A 25,122-nucleotide genomic window follows, 5' to 3' on the forward strand; every position below is an offset into this window, starting at 1 on the left:
CCCCCACCTGGGCCCCAAACAGACCAGGGGAGTACTGGAAGGAGGCGGCCGAGGCCCAGGCTCCCACAGCCGCGGGCCAGGCCTGAAATCACTCTGGGGCAGCCAAGCTGGAATGCACCTGGGGAGCAGGGAGCGGAGCGGGGAGCGGCTCCTCGATGCTGAGGGCGGGGTCTGCCTAAGGACACGGGAGGCAGACACAGACTTAGGCTCCCCGCCCCTTACTGACCCTTCAATCCGCTCTAACCAAGGAAGGCAGCGGTTCCTCGGCTGCGACACGACGCGCCCCTCTCGGTCTCCCCTTTTTAAAGCGGAGCTAGAGAGGAAGCGGGTGTTAAAACGACAGAGATGAGGAGGGCCCTGAAGTGCTTACTCTGGGGAAGCAGCAGGAGCTCTGGGAGCCGCCCGTATGACCCAGCTCCACGGTCCTTGCCTGGAGAGCCCCTGGGGAGGGGTGCCTAGGGGTGGGAGCGGGGAGTCCCGGGTACCTCAAAGGCAGGTTGGGAGAACCGGAGGTCTCAGAGTCAGCCCCTGCACCAGACCACGTCCTCTAAGACACAGGCAGCCGAGCGCAGGGCAAGGGGGCCTGGCTGCCTGGACACACAAGGAATAGGTGGGGGACAGGTGGCCACGGAGGAGCCATTGGGGAAAAAGGGGACTGCAGCCAGGCTCTCCACCGGAGCCCGAAAGAGGGGAACCCGATCTGGGAAGGTACGGACCATCCTGGTGACGGTGGCATCGCACATGACTGGGGACTGGGTGGGGGGGGGGGGTGCACAAAAGGGCTGCAGGTGAGGCAGGTTCTACCGAGACTTGAACTCGGATTGCTGGATTCAGAGTCCAGAGTGCTGACCATTACACCACAGAACCACAAGACGCTGGGGCCACTGCGGCATCACCCTTGGCCTGAGTGCAGCCGGAAAAAGGGAAACCAAAGTGGGGATCAAAAAACAAGCCAGGGGAGGGAGACCAATTGTACAGGTCCCACCGAGACTTGAACTCGGATCACTGGATTCAGAGTCCAGAGTGCTGACCATTACACCATGGGACCGGCTGCTGCCATGGATGCCACACACCCCAATGGGGCAGTGGAAAGGGCCCAGGAGCGACAGGAGGGCCTGTGGTACCACCAGGAAAAGAAGAGCAGATAGCAGAGGATGGTTTCGATCCATCGACCTCTGGGTTATGGGCCCAGCACGCTCCCGCTGCGCCACTCTGCTGCTGCCGCCTACCTGGGGCAGGTCCTTGGTCCCAGCCCCTTGAGGCCACCGGGAAGGCGATGGCAGCCCCCAGGGGCCGGCAGAGGACACATCAAGTGCCGCTTATAAATTAACTGGACTTCTGCTTTCCCTGCTTCAGCCTCTTGAGGAAAGAAACTCGGAATCTGTGTCCTCTAGAGCTGTTACAAACAAACCCCAAGACGTCAGGAACCCACCTTCCTCGCGCAGAGTGCCTGCAGCCCCCGGCAGAAACCATGCAAGTCCTGATCACTGGGAAGGAGCTCTAGCTCACATGCTGAGTGGAGTTTTCTGTCGATTTGCTTCTTTTTTGTGCCCAGTAAAGCGCTTTCTCCAACACGAAACTGCTTTCAAGCATTTTGACACCTTGCTGCTCATGTTTATAATTTAAAAAAAAAAAACCATAAAGCCCTGCCCTTTTTTAAAAAAAAGTTTTTATTTATTCCTGAGAGACACAGAGAGAGGCCGAGACCCAGGCAGAGGGAGGAGCAGCTCCCTGCGGGGGGAGCGTGATGCAGGCCTGGATCCCAGGACCCCGGGGTGACGCCCTGGGCCGAAGGTAGAGGCCCAACCGCTGAGCCCCCCGGGGGCCCCCAAACCCTGCCCTTTCAAAGAGGTATGAGCTATTCCCCCCAGAACATTCTCAATAAAAATCCTTTGAGCAAAAATATCTTTCATGTTGAACCTCTTCAAGTAAAAAGCACGTAGGGCACTTCCCGCGTGGCTGGCGGTCTCTCTCTCGGGCCAAGAGACGCAGCAGGAGGAAGCGGTGGGGGCGCAGGGCGGCGCGGAGCCCAAGGTGCAGGGACCCGCCGAGGGCAGAGGCACCGGGCACCCGGGGGCGGGTCTGGAGCGGGGCCACACCGGGCAGCGGGGCCACCGGGCGGCGGGCAGGAGGCGGGGAGGCCGGGCCCGGCCCCCTCTCGCTCACCTCCCCGCGGGCACCTCCCCGGGCTGCACCCCGCTCGCCGCCCTCCGGCCCCTGCCGCCGGCTCGTGAGGATCTGGGGGCACCCGAGGGCGGCCGGACCGGGGCCGCCAGGAGCAGGGCAGGGAGACGGCCTGGGCGCGGCACCGGGCCGGGAGCCTCGAGAGGCGCGGCCGGGGGCGGGACGGCGCCCCGGATGCCACCCACGGGGCCGAGCCGAGACGTGCGGGCGGAGACGGAGAGGTGGCCGCGGGGACCCGAGGCGCGGGGACTGGGACGGAGCCCTCGGGGGGCCGGAGGGGGACGAGATTCCCGCTCCTTCTGAGTCCAAAGGGCTCCGCCCGGCGGACACGGTCCCTACACCCGCGTGTCAGGCCGCCTCGGGCCACGCAGCGAGGGGTGACCGACCGGGGGCCGGAAGGGGGGACCGGGAGGGTGCGGGGCCACTGCGGGGGGACACGGAGGGGGCGGGACTTCCCCGCCACGCTGCCCGAGCTCCTCTCAGATGACCGAGGCCCCGACGGGAACCCGCAGGGCCGGCTGCGGGGTCGCGGGGGTCCCGGGGCGCCCTCCTGGTCCTTTCCCGGCAGCAGACGGGCGAGGCCGCGTCGGGCGCCGACCCTCCGGCAGCGCGGCCGTCCGGGAGGGAGGGCACAGGGCCGCGGGGCCGCCGCACGTCGCCCCGTCCCCGGGGAGGAGCACGGCCCGCGCAGCCCCGTCCGCCCGCACGCAGGAGCCCTTTTGTTCGGCCCGCGCCCTTCGGAACCCCCGGCCCCGGCCCCGCCCCCGCCCCCGCCCCCGCCCGTCGGCAGACTCGGCCTCGGCCTCGGCAGTCACGTGGGCGGAGGGTCACGTGCTCGCACTTCGTCCGCGTCGCGCGCCCTCGCGCTGCCGCCCCGCCCCTCGCCGGCGCGCCTACGTCGGCGCGTGCGCACTTGGCGAGGCGGGGGCGCGTTCCCGGGGAGCTGGGGGCGGTGGGATCGCGGGGCGGGGGCCGTGGGGACTCGTCTGGTGACTTCGCCACCAGGGCAGCGTAGACTGCGCCCCCACCTTCACCGCCCCACCGACCCCTCGGGGCATGCCCAGCGGCGCGTCAGGGTGGGGGGTGTCACCCGCCCGCGGGTCACGGTCAGGGGGGCGGGGCGGTCACCTGCCCGTGGGTCAGGGTCAGGGAGGTCACCCACCTGCGGGTCAGAGTCAGGGAGGACCTACGCCAGCGCAGGACAGTGAGGTCACAGCCTTGTGCCCGTCACAGCACCTTTCTGTGAAAAATTGACAGTCAGGCATGGAGGTGCTGTTGGCGGGGAAGAGAAGTGCCGACGAGCCCCGGCCGGCCCCGCCGAGGAGCGCGGCCGCCTTCGCGCAGTGACACGTCCCGCCGGCTCCCTGCCTGCCGCACCTCTTACTTGTTTTCTTCTACATGTTTTGATGCAGATTTCGCTTCTTGACAAAGATTTGGTAACGTGCTGTTTCCATGGAGCGGATAGAACGCAGAGTCGATCAAATTCTGCTGTTTTAAAGATTGTTAGTAGTTTAGAGAAAAGGTCGTCAGCTCTGCCTGCCTCTTGGCGGTGCGCCGGCCGCCAGCACTGCTCTCCGTGCGGCCAGGGCGCCTGCGGGAGCTGACAGCCCCCCCGGTCCCCGCGGTCCCCAGGAGCTCCGGGCACCCGGGCGCAGGGACTGGCCTGGGCTGTGCAGCGGCCTCGGTGTCGGGCTGGCCAGGATTCCAGGTCGGACCGGGAAGGGAGGGAAGCCACTTCCCGCTGTGACTCCTGCCTCCTCACGAATTGGACCTCCTGCGTTCCGTGTGGGCTCCTTAACGGTCCTGCTATTGTCCTGTGATGTGTCTGCGGGCGTGACTGTGTTGAGACTAATTATAAGCAAACAATATAGGCGACCTGCGGCCTCGGAGCAAGCTCGTCAATGCGATGTAGCTGTCTTCCTGTTAAAAGGACTTCTTTCGGGGGCATCCGGCAGGCTCAGTCACTGGAGCATGCAGCTCTTTGTCTTGGGGTTATAAATTCGGGACCCACATTAGGTGCAGAGATTATGTAAAATCTTTTAAATAGGTGCAGGACAACTGAAAAAAAAACTCGAAATGTTTTGAGAAGCATCTCTTGCCGATTGTACATTTACTTGATCTCTGTAAATGGGATCATGATCCGAAATGTGGATTTTTCCTTATATGTGATTGGGGGAATTCTCACTCATGGTAACAGGTGTAACATAGGATCAGAGGGCTCCACGAAGTCCACAGATCTCAAAGTCTGGGCCCCTGGGGCGCCCTGCTGGTGGGCGGCATCCTGGCTTCCCGTCCGTTACCATCTTCCTTCTGCTTTTTTGCTTCCTGTTTAGGGGTGTCCTGGGTCTCAGAATACCTTCCATTTCTGTGTCATTTCCATTATCCATATTTTCTTAGCTATTCATGATTTTGACCATTAGTGTTTTTGGTTTCCACTGTGATACACTTTTGATTTTTTTTTTTAAATTGTCTACGAGACTTTTTGTTTCAGCTTCTCCTTTCTGTAACACATTTCCTTCCGCTCGTGTTTGGACTTCCTATGATCAGTAATTCTAAAGTGTGCAAAGTTAGTCTGAACTAAGGCTAACAGGGCAGCTCAAAAGCATTTTAAAATTGCTCCTCGCGGCGTTGGGATCTGTGACAGTGTGAAGGAGAAACTGCGCTCCCGGACGGGACTGTGCTGTGCATGTGGAGTTGTGTCACTGGGACACACATTTCTTTAGGCCCTTTGGCTGAGTCACTACCAGTCTGAGAGTTATTTCTTCTGACACTTCCAGATTTGGGACAAGATGCTTCGGATATGCTAAGATTGGTGTGCGCTGTCTGGCGTCAGAGGCTGGCCTTCCCCCGCCGAGGGCTTGCTGGCAGTGCTGCTACGGGTGTGTCCCCAAGCACGGGCGTTCTGAGACACTAAGGGGGAGAAGCATTGGCTGGGACGGTGGGGGCCACTTGTGCAGAATATGTTCCCACACAGGCGTGCTCTGGCCTGACCCGCATCCACGCGGTGGGGCCTTAGCTCAGTTGGGACGCGTGATGCTGGGGGGATGCTGCACTCTGCTGGTCAGTACCCCACACCTTCACAGCCTGTCCTCTCCCGACATGCTCCTGTGTGTGTGGCTGCAGGACACGGCCCCGTGGGCAGCCTCTGGCCCGGCGAGCACCTGGGCAGCTGGGCAGCGCAGCTACGGGGATGCGCTGCAGACACCAGGAGGCACCTCTGTCACGCAGGCCCCTGGGCAGGGCCGTGTTCGCCTGCCTCCCGGGGGCCCTGCGTGGACGTCCCAGCTGAGCAGAGGACCTACCCCTGAGGTCGCCAGCTCTTCTCAGCCTGGGGTCCAGCCCCCCATGTGACCCCACACACAGGCTCACCTCCCCCGTCCTGGGTGTGAGTCCCCTCCCCACCGAGGCCCCGTCGGCACGTTCGCATGCCCACCTCTCTGGTCCTGAAAGCACCACCAGGGGCCAAGAGTCCCTTGCTCTGATCGTGGCCGGTCGGCCCAGGACACGATGCCGGGCATCCCGGACCTGGGGACCGCAGCCGGCCCCCTAACGTGGCTGCCGCACCCCGTGGTGGAAAGGGGTGACAGGAGCCCTCCTGCGCGGCTGCTGGGAACGCGGATCGGCGTGGGCCCCAGAGAACAGCTTGGCAGGTCCGAGGACCCCCGAGGTTCTCCGGGGAGCTCCACTTCCTCCCCCGGGGAGTGCTGCTGGCGTCCCTGGGCCGTGGCATCTCGGGCACGGGCCTGTCCTGCCACTGGGTCTGACAGTGTCCCCTGGGGGTTGGCGGGAGCCCGCGCAGCCCAGAGCCTTGGAGATTCTTCTAGTCTCTCCTCACCCTGCGTTCGCTCTCCGGCGTCAGAACTCCTCTTTGCCCGCTTTCTGAAACCCTGGGCTTCTCTCTCTGTGTCATGGTCCCGGGGGGCAGGACCGCCTTTGCCTCGGGCTTCCGGCTCCTGCAGGCAGCGCCACGGTCTCCGTGAGCGCGAAATGGCCTCTGGGGCGCTGAGGCCTCCGGGTGCCTGTTGGCCAGGCGCGGGGGGCACCAGGGCTGGTCGCCGCAGCTCTGCCTTGGGCTCAGGTCGGGCTCAGGGCCCGGGGGCGGCCCCGCGCTGGACTCCTCAACGAGCACCGGCTGCCGCGCACGCGCCCCATGCAGCCGAGCCGCAGGCTGAGGACCGGCTTCGGCTGAGCCTCAGACTCAGGACGGTCTCTGCACGGGCCACCGTGGGAATCAGTATGGTAAAGTCACCCCCCAACTGCGCCCCAGGCGAGGGCGGTGTCGGGGGGCTGGCCCCTGCGCTCAGACCCCCGCTTCCCCTCCCGGGAGCCGGCGGGACCAGCAGGGGCTCCGGCTGGGCAGCAGGTCCCTCTGTTCGGAAACCAGCACCGGCTTGCTGTTTAATTTTTTAAAAGACTTTATTTATTTGTTTGACAGAGCGAGAGCGCACAAGCAAAGGCAGAGGCAGAGGGAGGAGCAGAGCCCGAGGCGGGACTCGATCCCAGGACCCGGGGCCACACCTGAGCTGAGGGCGCCCGTAGCTGTGCTTTCACTCCCGTCTGTCCCACAGTCTGCGTTTTGCACCTTGGAGGACACCAGCGTTGGCCCAGAGATTCAGAAAGTTGGCCCGGAGGAGGGGGGGGGCCCTGGACCTTCGTGCTAGGGGGTCTGTGGCCGGCCGGCCGAGGGTCGCTGGGCACCACGAGGGCCACGTGCTGCGTGCCTTCACTCCCACCCCGACCAGGCCATCCCTAGTGCTCTTGTCAAGCTCGTACATGTGGTTGGGGGGCGTGTGGGGCCGCTTGTGTAGGGCCCGCCCGCCCCTGGTCACCTCCGGGGGGCACTGCCTTAACCAGGCAGGTAAACACATGTAGCTCCACGACGTGTGTTGGACACGCACCCCGACACACCTGTCGAGCCTGCCCCTGGAGTACGCGGGGTGGGAACACGCCTCCCCCATCTCCGGAGCTCCTGGGGGTTGTCTGCGGAGAAGAGACTTGGATGAAGGAGGCCTTAGAAACACACACTTTCAGGTCCACTTAATATCAATAATTTAATGATTTTCTTTTAAAAGTTGGTATCATCAGATTCATCTCTAAAGCTCTCATTTGTTTAGGATGAAGTTCAATTAGAGATGGATGTGTTATTCATCTATAAAGCTCACTCTCTCCTAAAATCGGATGGAATTTAAAACTTACCAATTTTAACTTCTAAGTGATCTAATTATGTGTTCCAACCTTAATCAAAATGTAATTTTAAATTGAAATGGCAAAATAAGACATTAATTTTTAAATGGAAAAGGACAGAATCCTAAGAAATGGGAGTAGCTCCTGGTAGCAGCTGGCGAATATGGCCGTGGACTCTGTTGGTGACCAGGTGGCCGGTCGGCCTTGTCCACAGCTGCGCGCCACGCTACACACCCACCGTCCACTTCTTCCCCAGGAGATATGCCACTGCCCACCGTGGGTGGCCGTGGACGTCTCCATGGATCCTCTGTTCGCCTGCAGGGCAGGGATGGACAGCTGTGCACCGGCGCATTCTAGATCGGCGACACCTTACACCTTGCTGGCTCCTAATTACCTTTCTGTGGAAGCTCAGAACACTTCCCGCAGTCTGCTTGGGACGCAGCCCGGAGGCACGCGTGAGAGGCGGCACCGGGGACGTGCGGCCGGGCCTCGGGAGGCAGCCCTGCCTCACTGGCCACTCCGTCGCATGGATGCGCCGTGGTTGGTTTACTTACTTGTCGAAGACACTGGGGCTGTTTCAGGCTTTTTGTTTGTTTTTAAAGATTTATTTACTTATTTGAGAGAGAGCGAGTGGAGGGAAGGAAGAGGGAGAGAGGCCCAAGCAGACTCCCCGCCGAGTGCGGAGCCCCACGCTCGACCCCACGACCCTGAGATCACGACCTGAGCTGACATCAGCGGCTGGACGCTTGACCGATGAGCCGCCCAGGCGCCCCGGGCTGCTTCCGTTTTGATTATTTTGCATAAAGCTGCCGTGAAGACTCTCGTTGCAGCCATCCTGTAGGCACGGGCTTTGCTTTCTCGTGGGGAAGTACCTGGGAGCGGGACAGCTGGGTTGTGTAGCGTCACAAGGAAGCTGCCAAACTGCTTCCCACCATGGTCGCCCTGTGCTGCGTCCCGCCGACCCCGTGTGAGAGCTGCAGTTGCTGCACATCGTCATCTGCACCTGTGGACGGTGGGCTTAGTAACATTAGCCGTCCTGCCCGTGTCTGTGGTTTCAGTTTGCATTTCCCTGATGACTAATGATGCTGCACACTTTTAACACACTTACCGGCCATTCATACTCATGAAGTAGCTGCTCAAGCCTCTTGCCTATTTTATAAAATTTAGCATTTATTTTTAAATATTTTATTTATTTATTCATGAGAGACACAGAGAGAGAGAGAGAGGCAGAGACACAGGCAGAGGGAGAAGCAGGCTCCATATGGGGAGCCTGATGCAGGACTCGACCCCAGGACCTTGGGGTCACGCCCTGAGCCGAAGGCAGACACTCCACCACCGAGCCACCCAGGCGTCCCAGTCTTATGCATTTCCATATGATTATGAAAATTGGGGGCACCTGGGTGGCTCGGTGGTGGAGCGTCTGCCTTCGGCTCAGGGCGTGATCCCAGGATCCCAGGATCGAGTCCCACGTCGGGCTCCCTGCATGGAGCCTGCTTCTCCCTCTGCCTGGGTCTCTGCCTATCTCTCTCTGTGTCTCTCATGAATAAATAAATATAATCTTAAAAAGAAAAAAAGAAGAAGAAAATTGGATTGTCAATTTCTACAAAAAAAGCCAGCTGAGGTTTTGATCGGGATGATGCTTACTCTACAGATCCAACAGGGCAGAAGTTTAGCAAATCAACATTCAAAGATCTGTTGCTTTTGTTTAAGAATCTATACCAATATAGCTACTTCAACACTTGGGCTGAGCTCTATGTTGACAAGTACTTCTCCATATATATCATGACAGTGAAAAAATGATACTGGTTATTACGCTTATGGGCACCAAGAGATCGCCAGACTTCTCCTGAATGGTCCACAAGAGGAGGTACATCAGTAAGCTTTTGAGGTCAGGTGGTTGTGATGTTGTGATTGTATCACAACTATTTGAAACTTCATAATCATATAAATTAGGATTTCTTTATCAAGTAGACCTCAATTCAGTGCAGCAATGTGACAAATGTATGAAATACCTACTGCCTGCCGGGTGCTGTGCAGATGCTGATGGACAAACACACCTGCCCCCGAGCCCAGGGTGTTTAATCAACCACAACAGTTCATCCTCAGAAGGCTGGGTAGCAGAGAGCTCATGGTGATGATTTTTTACAGTGTAGTACTTGTGTTTCTTAAAGAAGAAAACCAGAAAATGTGAAATTTGTCCTTTACTGAATATAGTACTTACATCCATGATAATACTCTTTAAATTTACAGCATAGGGGATCCCTGAGGGGCTCAGCGGTTTAGCGCCTGCCTTCGACCCAGGGTGTGATCCGCGGTCCTGGGATTGAGTCCCGCATGGGGCTCCCTGCATGGAGCCTGCTTCTCCCTCTGCCTGTGTCTCTGCCTCTCTCTGTGTGTCTCTCAAGAATAAATTAAAAAAAAAAATAAACAAAAGCTTTAAAAAAAGATTTTATTTTTAAAAAATAATAAAAATAAAATATTTTATTTATTCATGAGAGACAGAGAGAGAGAGAGAGAAAGAGAGAGAGCGCTAAACCGCTGAGCCACCTAGGGATCCCCAAATAAAATCTTTTTTAAAAAAGAAAAGCATAAATGGAAGTTTCTGTAGCTGAGGAGATAGGACCTAACGTCACAGAAACTAAGTAACCACGAAAGGAAGGCAGCAAGAAACATCACCAGCCCATCAGTTACTAAATGTCCAACAACTGTTACACACAGGTTACAACATCCTGGGGCCAGGAGCCCTGCACCTCATGAGTTTGAACCATGTAGGTCCTCTTACAGGTGGATTTTTTTCCCATACAATGTAGTAGCAATTTTTTTTTTAGATTTTATTTTTATTTATACTTGAGAGACACACACACAGAGAGGCAGAGACACAGGCGGAGGGAGAAGCCAGCTCCTTGCGGGGAGCCCGACACGGGACTCGATCCCGGAACCCCGGGGTCACGGCCTGAGCCGAAGGCAGAGGCTCCACTGCTGAGCCACCCAAGCGTCCCACCAACTTGTTTTCTCTTATGATTTCACCAGTTTTTTAGTCTGGCTTATTTTCTTTGGTGAGAATACAGTATATAAAACATTTAACGTACAACATATTGTTAATCAGCTGCTATTGGTAAGGCTTCCAAGCAACAGTGGGCTAGTAGTATAGTTTCCAGGGAGTCAGGTCGTACCCAGTACTGGCTGTGCTGGGAGCTGTGCCCTGGCCTTTGAGTTGTTCAGGTGCCCAGTGTGTGTACGACATCAGGAGGCGACTGGATCGGTGGGCGACGCCGCTCGGGAGCAGTGGGAGGACGAGGCCATTTGGGCGAGAGCTGGCCACGGGGCTCTCTGTGGGAAGTGGCCTCTGCTGGGTGTGGCGCTCTCCCGGGGACGGTGTTGCAGTTCGGGGAGAGATGCTGAGGCGTGGGGTATATCCTTAAGGCACAGGCCTTCCAAGCACAGGGTGCACGCGTTTGTTAAATGAGACCACTGCAGAGCTGGATGGTGCTCTGAATTTTTGTTTCTTAGGAACTATGGCAATTCACGATTGCAACGTACCAAGCACCCCTTGTCGCTGTGAGCGGCCCGTAGGGGCGGCCTTCCTCTCGGCTCTCTAGGGAGGTGGTGGAGGGCCCTCCAGGCTGTGTCCCCCGTGGCCCAGGGGATCCGGGGCGAGCAGCCTCCCCGTCCCCCGCGGCCCAGGGTGATGCGCCAGCCGCGGAGCATCTGTCAGGTGCACGTGGGGCGCGAGGACGGCCTGAGTCAGGATCCACGAGTCCTTTCAGCACCTGGCACGCCGCACACACTCACACTTCTGATGGCACCTCCTCCAGCCAAGCCTGCCCGATGGTAACTCGGGACGGGCCAGGCCTCCTTTGCTGTCCTTTCCATCTGGACTTCTCTGCTGGCTCCTTCGAGTAACTACATAGTGTTAACATCTTGAGCTGCATCTGTGGGTTCTTCCCTCATTTCGGTTCTGTCAAGTTTTGCTTTGAACACTTGGAAGTTGTTTCTGTTTTTTTGTTTATTTTTAAAGATTTCATCTAAGTCATCTCCACACCCGGTGTGGGGATCCGAGCCCACAACCCCGACATCCAGAGCTGCACACTCCACTGACCGAGCCCACGGGTGCCCTGGGAGTTCGGTTCTGACACGCGCTTGGGATTCTTGCACGTTCCTGCTGAACTGACCCTGTCCCTTAACGGTCCCGACAGGGGGTGGCCTCGTCTCACGTCAGTGTCACCGGCGATCACGGGATGTGTGTCTGGGTGATGCTTCTTGTTCCATCCTTGTATCTTTGGTTTGTCTTGGTCTTTAGATCGAAAGCGTGTTTTGTAAAGTCATTATTTAAAGTTTCTGGCTTCTAATTGCAGTGGTCCAGGCATTTACATTTAATATGATTGACCCAGTTGGGTTTAAAGCCACTACCTTGCTCTGTATTTGTTGCATCTATTCTTTCTTGCTCGCTATTGGACTATTCATAATTCCATTCATCTCACCTCCTCTATTGTATTTTTAATATGTAGCTATTACAGGACCTCATATGTAATATATACATTTATACTTACGGCTGAGCTGGGAATTACAGTTCACTTTGAAATCATACAGCGTTCGATCGACCATGCAACAGTGAAATAACACCGACTTGCCTCCTAACCTTTTGTTCTCCTGCGACCTTTTTATTTCTGAGGGTTGCATTGCCTGCCCTGGTAGCCAGTAGCCACCTGTGGCTAGCTAAACGTCAAGTTACATTAATTATAACCAAGTACAACTTTACAGTTCAGCTCCTCATTCACGCCAGCCACACTGCAAGCGCACGCGAGGCCTCTGCGGTGGCGGCTCCTGTACGGGACATGTCCTGGTGTGGCTCGGAACTGCACACCATTGCTCTAAAACCCACAACACGTGACTTTACAATCTGCTTTGAGCAGTCATATGATAATCTTTCCAAGAAATTATTTTGAATGTCTCTTTTTAAAAAGATTTTCAAATTTTTATTTATGAGAGAGAAAGAGACACAGAGAGAGAGGGGCAGAGACAGGCTCCATGCAGGGAGCCTGACGTGGGACTCGACCCCGGGACTCCAGGATTACGCCCTGGGCCGAAGGGAGGTGCCAAACTGCTGAGCCACCCAGGGATCCCTTGAATGTCTCTTATAGTCACCCGTGTCATCCTGTTCAGGGGTCCTTCATTCCTTAGGGAAGATCTGGGATTCCACAGGGGTCGCTTTCCTCAGGCCTGAAGAACGTCAGTATTTTTCTGAAGGCCAGGTCTTCTGGTGACAGTGTTCTTTTGTTTATCTGAAATGCCTTCTTTTTTTTTTTTTTAAGATTTTATTTATTTATTTGAGAGAGAACAAGCGAGCACGAGGGAGGGCAGAGGGGGAGGGAGAAGCAGGCTCCCGCTGAACAGGGACCCCCATGTAGGACTCGACCTCAGGACCCTGGGGTCATGATCTGAACCGAAGGCAGATGCTTCACCCACTGAGCCACGCAGGTGCCCCTGAAATGCCTTTTACTACAGATGTTAAAAGTTAAATAGGGATCCCTGGGTGGCGCAGCGGTTTGGTGCCTGCCTTTGGCCCAGGGCGCGATCCTGGAGACCCGGGATCGAGTCCCACATCGGGCTCCTGGTGCATGGAGCCTGCTTCTCCCTCTGCCTGCGTCTCTGCCCCTCTCTCTCTCTCTGTGACTATCATTAAAAAAAAAAAAAAAGTTAAATACATCCTTAATTTTTGAAGGATATTTTTGTTAGGTATTGAGTACTAGTCCCAAAGACCGTGTGACCGCTAGCATTTTGCAGGTGCCATCTGTTGGTTTCCAGGGCCCACTGCTTTTGAGAAGTCATTCTCAATGAAGTTTCCCTGAACGTAATAAGTCTCTTAAATATTTGTCCCCTTTTAGGGATGCCTGGGTGGCGCAGCCGGTTGAGCATCCAAATCCTGGTTTCAGCTCAGGTCATCACCTCAGGTTGTGAACTCCGGTCGTGAGATTGAGCCCCACGTCCTGCTTCACACTCAGCAGGGGGCCTGCTTGGGATTCTCCCTCTCCCTGCCCTCTGCCCTCCCCCATGTGCTCTCTCTCTATAATAAATAAACTTTAAAAAATATTTTTTTCTTTTAGGACTTTTTAAAAATAATTTTTAAAAAGATTTTATTCATTTATTCAGGAGACACAGAGAGAGAGAGAGAGAGAGAGAGAGGCAGAGACACAGGCAGAGGGAGAAGCAGGCTCCATGCAGGGAGCGGGACGTGGGAATTGATCCCAGGACCCCAGGGTCATGCTCTGAGCCAAAGGCAGATGCTCAACCACGGAGTCACCAGGCTGCCCTCCTTTGACGACTTTTATTTTTACCTTTGGAAGTTGGACCGTGATATGCCTCCAAGTGTTTTTTGTTGAATTTGTCCTCGTTGGGGTTTGCTAAATTTTCTGGATTTGTAGGTCAGTGTATTCTTACAAATTTGTAAAATTCTTACACATTCTCTTTTCAAATATTTCTACTGCTCCAATTTCTTTTCCCTTCCTTCTAGACATCCAACTTCACTTCACACACACTGGACCGTTTGATCTTGTCCCATAGGTCTCTAATATTCCTTTCTGTTATCTTTTTTCTCGTCCTATTTTTTTTTCTGTTTTCAGATGATTTCTACTGATGGAACTTTGAGTTGAAAAATCCTCTTTAGTGTGTCCATTCTGGTGTTCAGAAAATTTAATGAGCTCTTCATTTGAAATATTTTGCTTTATCTTTACTCCTGGTGTGTAGCCCTTATTCCTAGGGTGTGGTGTTTGTGGTGTTTCAGTGCTGCTTTGGCTGCACCAAGACCCAGTGTCTCCCAGTCCCACAAGGTTTCAACCCTCACGTACCACCTGCAACTAGAAGAGGGTCAAAGAACAGTGTTAGGTCACTCTAATGAAACGTCTAGTTATGTTTACTTATGTGCATACAGTTATGAAAACTAGGGAATACTGGTTCTGTGCCCTGCCTCACTCCAGCAATTCTCATCATTGGATTTATGAACTAGGTGTTGAGGGAGGAAAAAAGCCCTGGACTAGGTGTTTGGGGCGGCGGGGGGTGGGGGGGGGAGCCCTGGAAAAAAAGCCCATATTATTAAGAGATAAATCTCCAATATCCTCGTTTTTAGTCTTTTTTCCTTTTTTAGAGATTTTGTTTATTCACGAGAGACAGAAAGGCAGAGGCAGAGGGAGAAGCAGGCTCCATGCAGGGAGCCCGAGGTGAGACTGGATCCCAGATCCCGGGGTCACGGAGCTGAAGGCAGACGCTCAACCACTGAGCCACCCGGGCGTCCCTCATTTTTAGTCTTGATCAAAACCGACATATACACTGATACTGCTCCCATCCATTACGTGGACAACAGTCGTGGTCTCAGCACCTGCTGCTCTTCGGCGTCCGCGCTTACTCCAGGTGTGCGCCTGCATACGCATCTGCTCTCTTCTCCCCCTGCGTCTGGACTAGCCTGGATGCTCGGCGCACATCTGAATGGAAGAACAAGTCTAGGTAAGCCTGGGTCCGTGTGTGCCTTGCACATCTCTGCCTTCAGGTCCCCGTGCAGGGAGCAGCGGCTGCCTGCCTCGCGGGCGTCTTCGGGTGCTGCCTGCGCCCCGCGCCGAGCCGTCCCGCATGGCGCCCTCAGGTCCTCCTCCTCGCACGCAGGCCGACGGCCCCGAGCTGCCGGTGGGCTCGCCGCTCTGTGCAGCCTCTGACCTGGCGCCCTGAGTGTCCCCGCACCTGGGGGGGGGGGGTTCTTCTCAGGACCGTGCGACCCCTACCATTGCTGCTCGGCATGACCCGGCTTTTCGTCGAGGGGCGTGATGACCACGTGCAAGGACGCCACGGACACGCATCCGTGCGAGGCTCCAGCACCTCCCGTCGGCGCGAGGGTGGGTTTCAGGCTCGCGCGTGCCGCCGCCGCTGAGGCGCTTCGCGGGCCTGTGCGCGTCTGCGAACCGCACGTCGGGGGAGGCCGGTGGGGCCCGCGGGGGCAGGCCCCCTGCCTGGGCCTCCGGGTGCTTCGCCGTCCGCTGCCTCGTGCTGTTGCTTGTTTCCTGAAAGACGTGCTTTTCCGGCGACCCGCACCCCGACTGCGGGGCTTGACCTCCAGCGGCCGGCCAGGCGCCTCCGCAGCTCGCCCGCGAACCGGAGGCTCCCGCTTGCCGCTTCCACACTCCGGCCTCGTGTACTGAGCCGTGGGCGCGGACCCGCCGGGGCAAGTCGGCGCTCCGCCGGGGGGGCTCCGCGGTGCCACCCGCGGGCGCTCGGGCAGCTCCGTGTGCCGGGAGCCCCCCCTCCCCGTCCCCGCGCCCGCCCCGCCCCCGCGCGCCACCCGGGCCGCCGCCCCGCCGCGACCTCGACCCGCGGCCAGCCCCCCGCAGCCCCGCGCCGGCCGCGCTCCGCCCCGGGTTTTCCAGGCCGCTGGGGCCGCGCCTGCGCCATGCGCCGCGGAGGACGTGCGGGCTCCCGGACGGCGTGCGTGCCCATTGGCCGGCCGCGGTAGCCCCACTGCTGCGCGCGCGCCCATTGGCCAGCGCGGCCGTCCGTCAGCGGCGCCCGCCGGCTCGCAGCGCGCCGCGCGTGTCCCGCCCCTCGCCGCCGCTCGTCGCTCGCCGGCCGGCGGCCTCGCGCGGCCCTCAGCTCCGTGGCGGCGGCGGCGGCGGAAGGCGGCCCGGGCCCTCGCAGGCCCATGGCGGCGGCCGCGGCGCTCCCGGGCGCGGGCGGGCCTCCCGCGGGCGGCGGGGCCGGGGGCGGCGGGGGCGCGGGCGGCGGGTCCCCGCCGGGCGGCTGGGCCGTGGCGCGCCTCGAGGGCCGCGAGTTCGAGTACCTGATGAAGAAGCGCTCGGTGACCATCGGGCGCAACTCGTCGCAGGGCTCGGTGGACGTGAGCATGGGCCACTCGAGCTTCATCTCGCGGCGCCACCTCGAGATCTTCACGCCCCCGGGCGGCGGCGGCCATGGCGGGGCGGCCCCGGAGCCGTCGGCGCAGCCCGGGCCCGACGCGGGCGGCGACTTCTACCTGCGCTGCCTCGGCAAGAACGGCGTGTTCGTGGACGGCGTGTTCCAGAGGCGCGGGGCGCCGCCGCTGCAGCTGCCGCGCGTGTGAGTGGGCCCGGGCCGCAGCGCCCCCCGTGACCCCCGTGACCCCCCCACGACCCTGCACGTGGGCCGGCGCGCCTTCCCGGGACCCCCGCCTAGTTGGCAGCCCCCCCGTGCGCGCCCCGGCCGCGACCCGAAACCTGTTTTCTTGACTCAGAATCCGAATCCCCCCCGATGGCCGCCCGGAGACTTCCTTTCCGCGCTGAGGTGCCTGAGGAGATGTGTTCTGGGCCGCAGGGACTCCCCTGCCGCCGTGGGTATAGCGGCCCCACACGTCGCAGACGCCTCCCGACACGCTCTAGAGTCTGCACCTTGAAATTTGGGGAAAACTGGGCGCTTCCCAGCACGACTCTGCTTTTCAGGCCGTCGAGGAGCTGGGACCTGTTAGGAGGGGGCGCGGCCGTTATGGGGGCTTCCCCGGGGGCAGTCGGGTCGCGGCCCGGCCATTCCGCTTGCGCCTCTGGTTCTGTGAAGTTACCGTTTACTTTGCAAAAAAACAAAACAAAAAAAAACCAAGGCTGCTGTCTAGGAAATGCTAATTACTCCTCAGGGGCTGCTTTCTAGATCGTTGCAAATGCGGCCTTTGTCCACAAACACGTTTTTAACCGCTTTCAGTTTCTGGGGATGCTGATAAGAGCTGTTGCTTTTCCTTAATTCCCTGATTTTTGTACGTGGCGGGCTGTGCTCCGGTGCTCGGGCGGCCGGAAAGCTGCGCCCGCAGCTCCCGGGCCCGCTGAGGCCTCGTCGGGCGCGTGGCAGGGCTGTGGGGTGTGCGCCGCAGCCGCTGTCGGACCCCACACTTGGTTGTTGACAGACAACTTGGTGTCGCGGCAAAGGATTTTGTGTCTTTGCTCTGAGGGTCTTGAAGTTCTTAAGGGAAATTCTCTGATTGTCATGGGCCAGGCCTGTTCGTGTTGACACGCTAAGGATCCGAGGTTGACTGTTGGCGAGGGAGCAGAAATCAGACCCCCTTTGAGGGGTACAGTGAGCCCTGAAGAAGGGCTGAGCAACAGGCAGAGCCGCTGGGAAGGTCTGGGGCTGCCAAGGCTTCCACGAGCCCTGCACTTCATAGGGACCCAGGGATTCTTTTTCACAGAAGGATTTTGACATTGTTAGAGCGTGAAGTGCGTGGGTAACTGGTAGGACTTTGGAGCACCTCTCTTCTGCATGTCTGCTGTAGAGGGGTTAACATACAGGTGCATGAAAGAAACGGTGAAAAGACAGTTGGTACTAGTAAAACGTAGATAAGAAACGTTTTAAAAATCTCCTCCTTGAAACTAAAGTTGGTTTTACAAGTTCTTTCTAAGTTTAAAAAGTCAAGTGCCTAAGTTTAAAAGCATGTGTGATTTAGAGCCATTATGCAGATTTGTCCGCCGAATTGAAAATCCCCATACAAGTTTTAAAAAGGCGCGATCCATGGTTGGTCTCTGATTTGAATGACAGTGATTTTTAAGTCCAATTCCGATTTTAGAGAGAATTTGTATTTGTAGTTTGTATTTGCTAGAAATTTACATGCAGAAAACTTGCAAAGTGCATAAGTAATTTAGGCTTGAAGTACGGTTCATTGTTTTATTAAAATACCAAATAATGTACTAATTTAAGGGGAAGAGAGAAAGATGAGGATCATGATCCTGTGTGTTGGGTGTTGTATTTTAAACAGTTGGGGTAAGGTCTGAATACAAATGGTTTCTCCATGATGATTGGTGGGCCCAGCTGGAGTCCTCAAGTGTGTGAGCATGCACATGACTGCCAGGGTGTGTGGTTTCCAGAAAACAGGTGATTTCCACAAATCCTTGATTTTCAGCCAAGCATGTGGGGCTGTGTGTACAGATATGTAAAGTTTTTCCTCTTCAGAAGTGTCTAACTCACTGGAGGGGCAGGTGTTACTAGTACTGGGCGGGCAGTTCTCTGGGGTGGACTCAGTCGAAGAACCCTGGGCCACCTGTGTGTGTGTGTGCGTGGGGGGTGCTCCTAGGAGTGAGCAGGTGGACGCGGCCTCAGGGGTGTCCCTGGCCAGTAGCCTAGTGCTGAAGAAGGTGGGATCGAGCCTGGAAGGAACCTGGGGCCTGGTTGTGGAGTGTGAGGTTTGCCTGGGCCTGGGCGGGGAGGATTTTTAGTGTGGTCGGTGACAGAATGAAGAATGTCCTCTTTAAGGACAAGGTCCTTATTTTTTAGGGTCTTGGTCTGGTGCCTGAGTGGGCAATAAAGTGTTTTAGGAAGATCTGCTGCACGGGAATGCCTGGCTGTGTTGTTGCTCTTGTTGTTGCCATGGAAGCAAACTAAGTATAATTTATAAATAAAAATAAGCAACTCTTTAACAGTTGTTCACATACTTTGAAATGTCAAGTGAGTTTGACATATTTTTGATCAGAAAGGCCCTAGACTATCTAATAAGCCAAACCAATAGAACACGATGAATTTACTGTTGCTGCAAGCTGTTTAACACCTGAAATTACATTTGTGTTTTAGAAGAGTGACCCTGTTCCTGTGCTAGGTTAGCTGCCAATCACTCATGATACAGCCCTTCCTTCCTTCTTGTATGGCATGTTTTAACTTGCAGATTAAGTTTGGTAATGTCACATCTGAAGACTTTCTCATTAAATCAGAGATAGCATCCTCGAAGGTTGGGAACTGAAGAAAGGTGAGCAGAGAGGCTTCTGGAGCTTGCCAGGCGAAGACTCCAAGAAGAGAACTGAAGGGATTCACAGTGACTTGGTCCTGCTCAGAAATGGGCATGGGGCAGAACTGAAGATTCCCAGAGAATACCAGTAACAGAGGGAAATAAGCAGAGTTCCAGGAGGGGAGATGGCCTCAGGAAAGGGCAGTGACTCACATGTCACCAATGTCATGTTCCATGAAGAGCCATGGCCTTGGCAGTCAGGACCTCTTGGAGGATGAGGAATGAGGCTGGGTGTGGGGCTGGAGAATGAGGGGAAGTGAGAGTGTGAGAACTTTGTGAGGCAGGAGGCTGTTGTAAGGAGGATGGAGGTAAGAGTAGGCTTAGGAGGAGTGGAGACCCTCTGGGTCACCAGGGTAAAGTGGGTAAGGAACCCCTGAGAGACATGGCCGAGGCCTGGTTGGACGCAGAGTGGACACAGGCAAGGTGTGAAGGATGACAGGGTTCCCGGTAGAAGATCCAGTGGGGGATGTCTTGTTTGAAGACCAGAGTAGACTGCTAGTGAGGCCTGTTGTGTTTTCTTGTTCCAGGGCTGCAGGGTTGGTTGAGATGCCTTCCTTTTATGACCTGAGACTGACCAACTTGTATGCAAAGCTGAGAAAGGGACCCAAGGTTGCTGGGCTCCGGGACCCAGGCCTAGGTGACGGGTCGTGGCGTATGCATAGTAGAGGGGCAGAGGTGCTTTGCGCTTTGAAAAGTGCTCAGTGTACAAATGAATTGCTTTTAATGACCACTGTGAACTTTTCTTTGAAAGCTATAATATGTTTTCATTTGCCAAATTGAGATACATTTTATCACTGATTTGTAGATATTGAGAACACAGGGCAGCTATTTTAACATAATTGTCAGTTTACTAAGTTAAAAATAACCCAACAACCGGGTTAACTTCCACTTCACTTAGTCTGTAGTAATTCTTTCAGTGGTAAAACTCTATTTTTTAAGATTTTATCCATTTATTCATGATAGACATAGAGAGAGAGAGAGAGAGAGAGAGAGAGAGAGGCAGAGACACAGGCAGAGGGAGAAGCAGGCTCCACGCAGGGAGCCCGACGTGGGACTCGATCCCGGGTCTCCAGGACTGCGCCCCGGGCCAAAGGCAGGCGTTATACCGCTGAGCCACCCAGGGATCCCCAACTCAGTTTATTTTAATGTTTAATGAGTGGTTTAAGATGGTTTAGATTTAAAATAATTTGAATTTATAACATCTTTTGAGAGACAAGCCTGTGTGGGAGGACTTGTAACCTGCGGTGGTCATATGTGTACTGACTGTATCAGACGGTGAGGAGGGGCTCTGGAGCTGGACACTCTGCGGCTAGATTCCCGCCCTGCCACTTAACCTGTTTGAATATTTGTTCTCTCCTGTGTAACCTGGGATAACAATTGTCTGACATTGCATGATACAACTAGCCCCGTGTCAGTGTCCCTGCTACATTAGGGGCTTGCATGTGTTTTGTCCATCACCTGTCCTGGTGTGAAGGAGCCCATGAGGACTTAATGTGCCAGAAAATGTGTCACGAGGGCAGCAGTGTTCCCAAGGGCCAGTACTCTTTAGCTTGCCCGTAGCTCCATATACACGCACACATGCCTGCAGTAAATTGATCTAGGGCCTCTTGGAGTAAGGGAAGTTTGAAGTTCCTTTAGCTGGGAGAAGTTGGCCCCTTCCTCCTAGCACCTGAGCACAAAAACAGGTGGTGGGATGTGGTTGGTGTTGTCCAGCAGGCTGGGCCAGGAGAGGTCCATTGGTGGTGCCCTCCCTCCTGAAGCCTCTGTTCTGGTTCGGTTCCATTCCAAAATGTAAGCATCACCACAAAGCTTTCCTGATTCAGGGGAAAAAGAAACATGCCTCTGCCTTAGGTGCAAAGTCAGGGAAGGGAACTGGTTAAAAGTTATGTCCTGTTTGTGGTCTGATTCGAAGGATACTTGTTCATTAATGCCATTGGCCAAACCGTTGTTTTGGAAGTTAAGGATGGCTTCTCTCTCCATTTGAAGAACTTTGTGGTTTACAGTTCAGTTTTTAAAACTGCTTTACTTCTTGAAGTGTAAGGAACCACATATACTTTGGAAACTTGGGCTATGATTTCTTTCTGGGAGGCAGCGTAGACCTGAAGCTGGACTCCTCTGCAGGCCGGTAGTGTCACTGGAGTGCTTTCCAGGCTGGCAGTGGTGCTCAGGACCCCTTAGTAGTGGTGGGTCATGGAGCCTCTTATCAGGACTAGCAGGCCACTGGCCCTTTGTGCTATCAGGCTAAGGAAGGGGAGAGATGTTCCCTCTTGATCATCTTGTGCTTAGGTTTCTTTCTGTTGGTCTTCCCTGGTGTGGGGACTTGAGTCCCATCTGTGTTTGTGTCCCCTGGAAATGGCACAGAGCCATCATCGCTTGGTATAGATCCAAAATACGTGTACCCATTGAGTGCTGATTTAGGACGATACTGTTATGTCAACGTTCTCAAGTGCTGATCATATGTCTAGTGATGGGATTCCAGTCACATGTGACCCCCCCACCTCATTACCAGTACTTCTGTCTAGATCCACAGTTGCAGAAGCTCAGCAAAGCTTCATGCATAATTGGTGGAAATATTCCAGAAGATGAGACTATTATAGTAACAACAGATTTTTCCATTGTGAAAATACAACTATTCTTGCTTTGCTGAGGAGAAAGGTGTTTTTTTGTTTTGTTTTGTATTTTTGAAAATGAAGAGGGTTTCTAAAATAAGGAAACTTTTAATGAAAGCAAATTAACATCTTGGGTAGTGTTCTTATCTCTTTAACATTTCTGCATAGCTTATGTTTTCTTTTATGTTTGGGTTTTGGAGGAGTTTACAATATCTTAAATAATGATGATATAGTAAGTCGGCTCCCACGCTTCCAGTCCCAGTTTTTGATGAAGATTTTTTGAATATGCTAATGAAACGATATACTAGGGTTTGTTTAAGGCACACATCACCACTTCTGTGATTTGAAGCAGTTTGAATACCACAAGGTAATAACTGCTGTCATCCCAGGAAGTGCTTACTTACATGGGGAGATTAGGAAGCACTTTTTAGAAAGCCTTTCCTTGGGCACATGGGTGGCTCAGTTAGCTAAGTGTCTGACTCTTGATTTTGATTGAGGTCATGATCTTGGAGTCATGAAATCTAGCCCCAGGTCAGGCTCTGTGGTCATCCTGGAGTTTGCTTGAGATTCTCTCCCTCTCCCTCTGTCCCTTCCCTTCCCCAATTCCACGCACATGCGAGTGCACTCTAAAAAAAAAAAAAAACAAAAACAAAAAAACTGCCTTTCCTACGTCCATCAATTTCTTTTTTTTTTAAGATTTATTCATTCATTCATTCATTCATTCATTCAGAGAGAGAGAGAGAGACAGGCAGAGAGACAGGCAGAGGGAGAAGCGGGCTCCATGCAGGGAGCCCGACATGGGACTAGATCCTGGACCTCCAGGATCATGCCCTGGGCTGCAGGCGGCGCTAAACCGCTGCGCCACCAGGGCTGCCCCGTCCATCAATTTCTAGAATGTATGGTGCTCTGTTGAGAATTCCATAGGGATTTTAGACATTATTTGGTTTTTGCTGCAGTTTGTCTTTTGGGATAGAATGGGTGTGTGTCTTAACCAGTGAAAGATATTAGAGTACAACATTGGTTCTTACCGGGATCCCCTTCCCTTCCTGGGACATTTGGCAATATCTGGAGACATATTAGGTTGGCACAACTGGGAGTGGGGTGCTGCTTCCGGCATCTAGTGGGCCAGGGCCGTTGCTAAACATAATGCACAGGATGGTCCCCCACAACAGATAATGATCCAGCCCCAGATGTCAGTAGTGGAGAGGGAGACCCTCCCCCCCCCCAAGCACAATCTTATGGCAGTTGATAATGACAGTTGGTGCTATTGTGAGTGGATCTTAGTAATTTTTTTACATACGGTATCTTCTTAAAATCTTTAAGCTAACAAAACATTTGTTTCAAGTTCAGTGGCAGGCACCTTTCTAAAAAGCCTGAGGTGGAGAGGCCTGATGTGGAATCACCCTTTGCAGTTTTGGAAGTACACTCAACAGAACATCTTCTATAAATTTAGGTTGTATGATTGGTCTTAGTATTTTAGGAAGTAGCCCAGTGTTCTCCCTCTTGGAATGTGTACTCTCAGGCATATCTTTTTGGCTTTAGTTAGATTGCTAAGATTATTGTAAAAACATTTACAGTTAATGTGGGGAAAGAGACTGAATTGTTCTGGTGGGGTGGTTCCTTTTTTTTTTTTTTTTTGGTCTTGATTCCCCTGAAAAATGACTGATGATGTGAGGGAGTATGACATTAATGTCATTACAACCACATTACAAAAAACTGCTGTCAGATGTCATTTTCTCATGGTATTTTGTCATAATAATTGGCAGTTTGAAATTCATCTTTTGACTTTTACTTGAACAGATGAGATACAAAAAACCCTAAACAAGTAAGTTGGACACTTAATGTTATGTTTTTTCTGCTCTTTCAGTATATAGTAGCATTTTGAGTGTGTAGGTGTTTTAACAATACTGCATTTTTGCCTGTGTCCTGTATTTTCACTGCAAACATTTTTGCCACGTAACTAATTAGCTGTAAGGCAATTTTGTTGTAAAAGATAAAATTGTGAGGGCAGCCCCGGTGGCTCAGCGGTTTAGCGCCGCCTTCAGCCCAGGGCCTGATCCTGGAGACCTGATCCTGGAGGCCTGATCCTGGAGTCCCACGTCGGGCTCCCTGCAGGGAGCCTGCTTCTCCATCTGCCTGTGTCCCTGCCTCTCTCTCTCTCTCTCTCTCTCTCTCTCTCTCTCTCCTCTCTGTGTATTCTCATGAATAAATAAATAAAATCTTAAAAAAAAAAGAGATAAAATTGTGAAAAAATAAAAGAGGGATATTTATTTAAAAAGACTCCATGAGGGCAGCCCCGGTGGTGCAGCGGTTTGGTGCCGCCTGCAGCCTGGGGTGTGATCCTGGAGACCTGGGATCGAGTACCACGTCGGGCTCCCTGCGTGGAGCCTGCTTCTCCCTCTGTCTGTGTCTCTGCCCCTCTCTCTGTGTCTATGAATAAAAAAATAAAATCTTTAAAAAAAAAAAGACTCCATGAAACATGAAAAATGAGTAACAAAATTAAAAAGACTTTATTGCTGAGAAGACTGAGGGTCTCTCAGTTCCTGGTGTCCAATAGGTGCTAGGTCAAGTCTTAGGTCCCCTCTCTCTGTTCTTTAGAGGGCAGTTTTCCCGGGTTTTCACTTAAGAACCAAATCACAGGTTACTTGTTATTTCCTTCTGTGTGTTTCTCTCCACAAAGGAAAGATTGAGGGTGAGCTAAAAATGAGTAATGCAGGCACCCCATCAGTGTATGTTCATCAAACTACTGGATCGGTGTCAAGCACTGCTTGGGCAGGGGTGGTGAGAGTCTCCTCCCCATGTGATCAGGCTATTTAATCTCTCAGCCTAAGGATTCTCTTCTGTAAACATGGATATTACTGAATTGACCTCATGGGGTTGTGGTGTGGATTGCCTTTGCCTGATCTAGGAGAATTGGCTGAGTAAATATCAATATTTTTTTTAAAGAAAAATATTTAAATTTCTTGTCTCAAGTATTTTGGAGAGTTTAATCCATTTATGTTTAAAGTGATTACTGGTAGGGAAAGTCTTCAGCTGTTCTGTCTTACAGTTTTGTTGTCCTTCATTTTCTTCCTAACAGCCTGATTTTGTGTTTAGTTGATGGATTGATTAATTTCTTTCTTTCTTTCTGTAGTAAACTGTTGTGATTCTCTTATTTATTTTTGTGTATATTTTAAAGATATTTTCTCTGTGGTTACCATGTGGATTTTATTTAACATCCTAAATTTAAAGCCATCTATTTTTGAATTGGTACCAACCTCAAAAATTCTCCTCCTGTGTATTTCCTTCCTCCTCCCTTTTATGTTGTCACAGATTACATCTTTATACATTCTGTTCCAAATAACATATTTATAATTTTTTAGGCATTTGTATTTT

The 25,122-nt window shown here is 53.8% G+C and overlaps 1 protein-coding gene, 1 long non-coding RNA gene and 3 other non-coding genes across 6 annotated transcripts in view; 1 reads left to right on the forward strand and 4 right to left on the reverse strand.

The window, feature by feature from the left end:
• Positions 1–795: 795 nt before the first annotated feature.
• Positions 796–867, reverse strand: TRNAQ-CUG (transfer RNA glutamine (anticodon CUG)). The gene has a single exon. It is a non-coding gene; the product is annotated as a tRNA-Gln (tRNA).
• Positions 868–976: 109 nt separating this feature from the next.
• TRNAQ-CUG (transfer RNA glutamine (anticodon CUG)) lies at positions 977–1,048 on the reverse strand. Its single transcript has one exon. It is a non-coding gene; the product is annotated as a tRNA-Gln (tRNA).
• Positions 1,049–1,145: 97 nt separating this feature from the next.
• Positions 1,146–1,217, reverse strand: TRNAM-CAU (transfer RNA methionine (anticodon CAU)). The gene has a single exon. It is a non-coding gene; the product is annotated as a tRNA-Met (tRNA).
• An 11,420-nt stretch (positions 1,218–12,637) lies between these two features.
• Positions 12,638–15,663, reverse strand: LOC144287234 (uncharacterized). The gene is made up of 2 exons (XR_013355094.1): positions 15,138–15,663; positions 12,638–14,843 (listed from the first exon to the last, which is right to left on the reverse strand). It is a non-coding gene; the product is annotated as an uncharacterized LOC144287234 (long non-coding RNA).
• A 385-nt stretch (positions 15,664–16,048) lies between these two features.
• Positions 16,049–25,122, forward strand: part of FOXK2 (forkhead box K2) — a 73,008-nt gene continuing 63,934 nt past the window's right edge. For both annotated transcript variants that reach the window (XR_013355095.1, XM_077854733.1), the window contains exon 1: positions 16,049–16,461. Coding sequence is in view for 1 of the 2 variants with exons in the window: in XM_077854733.1 (XP_077710859.1) it covers positions 16,049–16,461 (413 nt within the window). In the remaining variant the exon portion in view is untranslated. The remainder of the gene's footprint in view (positions 16,462–25,122) is intronic.

Source organism: Canis aureus, chromosome 16, assembly GCF_053574225.1.
Source record: "Canis aureus isolate CA01 chromosome 16, VMU_Caureus_v.1.0, whole genome shotgun sequence".
Classification (NCBI taxonomy): Eukaryota; Metazoa; Chordata; class Mammalia; order Carnivora; family Canidae; genus Canis; species Canis aureus.